We start from the raw sequence: 6,168 nt of genomic DNA, 5'->3' as shown, positions 1-6,168 counted from the left end.
AATTGTAGAGACTTTTCCATCAGGAACTCAATGTGCACCAGGAAAACACTACAGACTGTTAATAGTCCTTACCTGTGATGGCTGTGAGACCTTAAACAGCATAAAGTCTCCTTTCCTGAGCAGAGCTGAGTCTGGTTTCTTCAGAAAAGCCTCTAGGAGTGTCCTGAAGTCTACTGCCCCTTTCATCCTTCACTACCTGTCTTCACACAAAGCCTTACATCTGAGGAACAGGAGGGCAGATGAGGGCCAACTTGGTAGCCCATTTCCTGACTCACTGCTCCCCTCAGAACAGGTGGGCAGTGGGTCTGGCAAGGGGGATGAGGGTGGGGCAGCTTTAAGGCCACATCCCTGAAACCCTGGAGGAGGTGGCAGGAGGTCTGTGCTATAACATCCTCAGCGTGGGGCCAAGGGTTTGACCCCTCCTTCAAGTCCTTTAGCTTTCCACAAAACAGCAGCTCCCAAGGTCAGGGGTTCCACCAGTGTCTCCCTGCTGTGGTTAGGAGGGGCCAGAGCAACCACCTGGCCCAGGTCCACTTAAGGACTGGCTGTAATTCTGAACAAGAGTTGCTAAATGAAGGCCCTACTCGCCTTAGCTGGAGCTAGAGCAACCTCTAACCCAGCCTGGGCCATCTGCTAGTGTCAGGTGGGGGCAGCTTAGGCCAGAGAATAGGTGTTTGACAACGGGGCAGCACCTGGTACCCAGAGGCGCTGAATACCCAGGAAGAACAAGTGCTGGGCTCTAGGAATCTCAACACAAAAGGATGAACAAACATGTTCTGCAATTGTCCCAGTTCATAAGATGACAGGCAGCTCACAGAACTGATAACTGGACATATCACACAGTGCAATGGAGGACATGGCCCACTCCCTTGGCCTGTAAACTCCTGGAGTCATGGCTTCTGACCTCCTGGGGTCCTGAGAGAAGCCAGCCTGGGCCTGGAATCAGGTTGATATTATGGAGGGCAAATCTCATTTTGCTTGGGTCTCGGTTTCCCTGGCAGAGCTGATGAGAGAATGGACACAAAGTGGCAAGAGCTCAAACATGGAGCCTGGCCTCTATGGGTCCCAGGGCCCTTCCTGTCCCTGAGTGAGGGGTGACAACAGGGTAGAAACAAGTGCAGGCTCAGTTCAAAACCAGGACAGGTGTACAGAAGGTGTGCAGTCTCCTTACAAGGGCACCTGCCCAGACCTCCCAGAAGCTGCAGGCTTAGCCACTGTCCACTTCCTGCCCTACAGGTCTTCCTCTGTAGGTGGCACCAATGAATTTCGAGGTTCGGGCTTTGCAGGCATTTGGTTCCCCTGCTGCCTATACCACACCGAGATTCTGGATTGGGGCATATCCAAGGCTGTCCAGGCCACTGAAGGAAGACCCCAGGGGGACGAGGCCAGGAGAAGATCCCCAGGGTCAAGGCCATGGAGAGGATACCCAGGCAGTTGCAACGGTCACAGTGGCGTCTCCTCTTGCTCCAGCGCGTGTGGCGGCATGTGGTAAGACAGCGGGAGCGACGCGAGCTTGAGCAGCGCGGGTCGGCGGCGCGCGCGGGGCCGCTGGAAAGAACGCCGGCTGTGCACGCGGCGCGCCGCCGCCGATCGCGCGTGCGCGCCCGGCAACCCGCGGCGCTCCAGCCCCGCCCCCAGCACAAACCCCGCCTCTGACGCAGTCTCCGCCTCCGACACGGGCCCCACCCCCAGGTCGAGGTCGCGCGGTGCGGCCGACGCAGTGTTCTGGGAGGTAGGCGGGGCCGGGGGCGCAGTGGGCGGGGGCGGAACGAACTGGCGCCGGGGCTTCTCCGTGGCCCGCGGTACCTCGCGCGGGGACGTGTGTCCCGTCAGTGGCGCGTCAGAGCCTGTGTCACCTGCGGGAGAAACGAGCGTGAGTGCGTGTTACCTGGTGGCACAGGAGAGCCCCCACAGACCCAGCTTGGGGCCCACTCCACCACCTGCAATGTTCTGGGACACGTGCAGGCTACATCCTGGCTGTGTGACCACCAGGATACTCAGTGATAGGGTCAGCAGACCTTCAAAGGTACCCCCTGTGCCCGCCACCGTACAGCACCCAGCATGGAGACCCAGAGTGTGCAAGAAGACCCGAGGAGGGAGGAAACCAGGAGGAGGCAGAAAGAACAGAGAAGCACAGCAGGTCCTTCCCACAAGCTCTCTGCCAGGACCGGCAGTGGGACTGTGCGAGACTCGTCTAGTCTCTGTGCTCCATCACTTCTAGTCCCAGCAACCTCTGGGGAGAAAGACCAGCCCGTGTATCAAGAAACCACTTCGTCAGCCTGGCCAGCACAATTGCGTCCCCCCGGCTGGACTGACAATCACCCCTCTTCAAATGCCCACAGGAGGAAACAAACAAACAAAAAAGGTTACTTCTTCAGTTGAGACAAAGTGAAACCCCATGAGCAAATCAGCCTCACCTGGGGTAAGTCTTATTTTCTGTCCTCCCATGTTCCCTCCAAACACTCAAGGTATGTGTGAAATAAGCCTAAAACCTTGCTCAAGGGAGGCTGAGCCCTCCTCCGTGCAGAAGACAACGTGGGGTCAGCCCCTTCTAGCACCTAGAAATAGCCCCCCTGCAGCGTTTACTGAATGGGGGCCTCCTCTCTTCCACCACCCTCGCCTACCGCCCTTTCCTTGCCTTTTCCCGCCCACTCCTGATCCAGGAGGACACCCTCACTACTGGGCCAGCAACAGGATGTGGGCACGCTGACTGCACTCCTCTCTGTATGAGGGTTAAGGGGACCAGTCTCTCCTGGACTTCTGTCATGTGGGTTTTCCCAGGGCCCTCGGAGAAAAATAGATGTTCTCAATCCACATAGCACCCCAGACCATGCCAGTCTCCTCTGAGCTTGTGACTTAGATTCATGGTCTGACTGCATGGATTAAATACTTATCTCAGAGTAATTAGTGTTCAAACTGACAATCCAATAAGAGGAAATTCTAACCAATAGGCTAAAACGACAAATCCTCAACCAGTTCTGTATCCCAGCATCCCAGCTGGAGTAGCAGAGACTCAGATGGTCTCCTAAGAAATGTCTGGCCAGAACAACAGGCTGGTGGGAACAGGCTTAACGAGAGGAAGAGCAGCTGAAGAAAGTCTGCAGAGGTCAGGTCCAGGACCAAGAGAGAGGCAGATGCCTGGGGAGAGGAGCTGAGGAGAGAGCAGGCATTAGGGGCTAGGGAAGGGCAAGGATCCAGTTACATGTGCGTGGACTCAGGCAGAGGGGCGTGGGGCTGCTCCTTGGAGCCCTCAGCCATCCGGAAGGAGTCCATGGACTTGTTGCTGAGGCGGAAGGGACCCAGGCGGTGGAAGTTGTCAGGAGAGTAGGGGATCTGCACACGAGCCCTCTGGGAGGGCACCACAGTCTCCCCAGGAGACAGCCAGGGTGGCACCCTGGACAGGATGCTCGGATCCTCATCCGGAGAGAATACAGGGTTGTCAACTCCTAGGAGAAAGGGCAGTGTCTGATCAGCTTCCCAGTTGCACCTGGAATGGCAAGAGGGAGGGTGCTGCCCAGGGGTCAGACATCGGTGTGTCCTGCAGCCATCACCTGGAGATTACCTGGAAGTTCAGGGTCTTTGGGGTTTCAGGCCCTCCACCCCATGCTTTCCCTCTCCACAGCATGGGCAGTATAAGTGAGAACTCCCTTCTCTCAGAGCAGAAAGCACTAGCATGCCACGTGCAGTTGCACAGTCACAGACCTCCCCAGTCCCGTCCTTATCCAATCACTGTGTTCACTTCTGAGGCAGCAGAGGGCCATTCCTCATCCCCTCACCTGAGGGGGAGTCTGTAGCTGTATCCCTTGTGACATTCGCCAGGAATTCGATCCCACCACTCATCTCCTCATCGTCGTAGTTGGGAGTCTCCTCTGGGTCTGAAAGTTCCAAATCTGGTGGCAAAGGAAGGGCAGCACAAGGGAAATGCGCTGGGACAGGGAAGGCCTGCTCCAGGGCTCCTAGCGCGCCCAGAGGGTTGTCATCGCTGCCACTCTGACAAGAGGGTCTCCTGAGTTCTTCCTGACAAGCATGTTTTCCCGTGGCCCCAGTAGGTACCTTTTTCCTTAATGGTGAAATTGTGTACGGGGCTCTCCATCGGCAGTTTCCCATTGGGAATGCTGCTGTTTCTCTGAAACATGGAATGAAACCCCTCACAGATAAGTGTACAGCCCGATCCCCTCCCCACCCAACCTTTCCTGAACGGGGCTGCCTTGGTGGTTCCATCGCTGACCAGCATGGTCCCATGGTAACCTCAACCGCACATGCCTCCCCTCACACTCTGCACACCCCGCCCCACCCACCCCCAGACTCATGGTCTCCCTTGTCCCGTGGTCACTTGCTTAGCACCCTCACCCGCTTCTGGGCACGCTCTCGCTTATACAGCTTGGCTGCCTTCTTATTCTGGTTGATGCCCAGCTTGGCCGACTTGAAGGACTCCAGGCGCTTCCTCATGGTCCTGTGGAAGATCTCCTTGTCCTGCTTCTCGTCCTCCTCTGGAGTTAACTCATGTCGACTATAGAGATGTTTGTACTGGGGGAGGGGGGAGGTGAGAGGGACAGTCACAGCTGGTGGTGATCTGCAGAGCTGGGGGCACCCCAACCTTTCCACCCAGTGTCACCCCAGGGCAGGCTCCCTGAGATGCTGGCCAGACAGAGCCCCGAGACCACCTGTCTGGTAGCTGAGCCCTGACCTTGCAGCCTGAGTGGTGTCTACCCTAAAGATAAGGATCTCTCCCTTCGCTCCAGGGAGAGGAGAAGAGAAGCTGTGCCCCACCCGAGTCTCTCCCTGGCCGGGATCCCGAGGGGCTCTGGGCAGGCGCCCCCAACCCGCTGGCAAGCCCACCTCCTGCCGGGGCTTGTACAGGTACTGTTGCAGTGTGTGGTGAGTGACCATGTCCTCAGTGTCGCGGATGCTCCTTCTTCTCTGCTCCAAGGACTGCATGTCCAGGCACACCGCACTGACGTTTTCCCTCCTACATGGGACCATGTGGAGTGTCTGGGAGCTCTATCGCTCTCCTGCCAACCCCTCCTGCCCCTGTGCCCCCTGGCCTGGGCACTAGCTGCTGCCTCAAAGGTTGGTCCTGGGACTCCTCGCCCTGGGGCTTTGGTCAGACTGACCCTCAGGAGGCCTCCTATTTAAGGTTGACCTTACCTGTGTGCAGTTCCCACAGCCCCTCTAAAGATCCCAGCTGTGAGCTCACCTGTGTGCCCATGTACTCACTGCCTCTGCCCAGCACCTGGGCACTGGCTGACAAGGCCAAGAACAGCCCTCCACTGCCTACAAGCACCCGCTAAGCTGCTGGTTCAGCCAAGACTGGAGGCCCTGGCCCCAGATCTGCTGCCTGGCTTCCCTTCCCTCTTCTCTCCCTCTCTCCCTCTGCCGACACTAACACACTGACGGGATCATAACGGTGAACTTATCTGTGCAGGGGAACACCTGGTACCCACCTTTTTCCATACTCCTCCTCACACTCCATGCCTCCCCCATGGTGTTCGAGCTGGGAGTCTCCACTTGCCCCGTTTACACCTCTCAGTGACCCCAACATGCCCAGTGACTGGTGTCTATTCAGAGGGGCCCCTGGTGTGACTGTGTCAGGAGGAACTGGGAGGTGCTGGGCAGGGAATACCCATCCCCTACTCCTGCCTGCAGCAGCCTCCAGGGTCATGGGGGGGGGGGGAGACGGGGTGAACTTGGGCACATACAGCAGGTAGGAGACGGAGGCCTCCACTGTGGATGGGCGTGGCGTGTTGAAGTCAACGTTGACCATGTTGTCGGTGCTGGGGGAGCGAATGAAGGCCAAGGACCCACGGCGCTCTCCCTGTGAGGAGACAGCCTGCATAAGCGAGGACAGCGAGCACCCCAGGCCGGGCCAGGCACTCCGACAGAGTTCAGGGAAACCCGTAGCACCAGAGCCATGTCACCCTGTTTCCGGATCCAGGACACCTCAGCCTGGAGAGCTAGATTTCAGAGGCCACAGCCAAGGCTTGACTCAGCTGAGCGGTTAGTTAGCCATTACATTGAAGAGGAAAGCAAGCATACAGCTGTGTGTGAAGGACACAGTACCCCAGTGGGTACCGTGGGCATGTGGGGAAAGTGTGACAGAACTCCATGGGATTAGGAAGGTGGCCCTGTCCCCCCTGGGAGTCCAAACCAGCTGTCCTCATTTCTCCA

At 57.6% G+C, this 6,168-nt stretch overlaps 1 protein-coding gene across 3 annotated transcripts in view; it reads right to left on the bottom strand.

The window, feature by feature from the left end:
- SLC9A3 (solute carrier family 9 member A3) overlaps positions 1–6,168 on the bottom strand; it is a 50,650-nt gene continuing 44,482 nt past the window's right edge. For 2 of the 3 annotated variants that reach the window (XM_066375174.1, XM_066375190.1), the window contains 7 exons: positions 5,700–5,815; positions 4,840–4,969; positions 4,351–4,527; positions 4,054–4,126; positions 3,777–3,890; positions 3,203–3,446; positions 1–1,856 (listed from right to left, as the gene is read on the bottom strand). In XM_066375174.1, the coding sequence (XP_066231271.1) occupies positions 1,853–1,856; positions 3,203–3,446; positions 3,777–3,890; positions 4,054–4,126; positions 4,351–4,527; positions 4,840–4,969; positions 5,700–5,815 (858 nt within the window). In that variant the 3' untranslated portion in view covers positions 1–1,852. Of the gene's footprint in view, positions 1,857–3,198; positions 3,447–3,776; positions 3,891–4,053; positions 4,127–4,350; positions 4,528–4,839; positions 4,970–5,699; positions 5,816–6,168 lie in introns of those variants that run through there. The other variant, XM_066375181.1, reaches the window with a different exon arrangement.

This window comes from Saccopteryx leptura, chromosome 1, assembly GCF_036850995.1.
Source record: "Saccopteryx leptura isolate mSacLep1 chromosome 1, mSacLep1_pri_phased_curated, whole genome shotgun sequence".
Lineage (NCBI taxonomy): Eukaryota > Metazoa > Chordata > Mammalia > Chiroptera > Emballonuridae > Saccopteryx > Saccopteryx leptura.
This window is presented reverse-complemented; position numbering and strand designations above follow the sequence as displayed.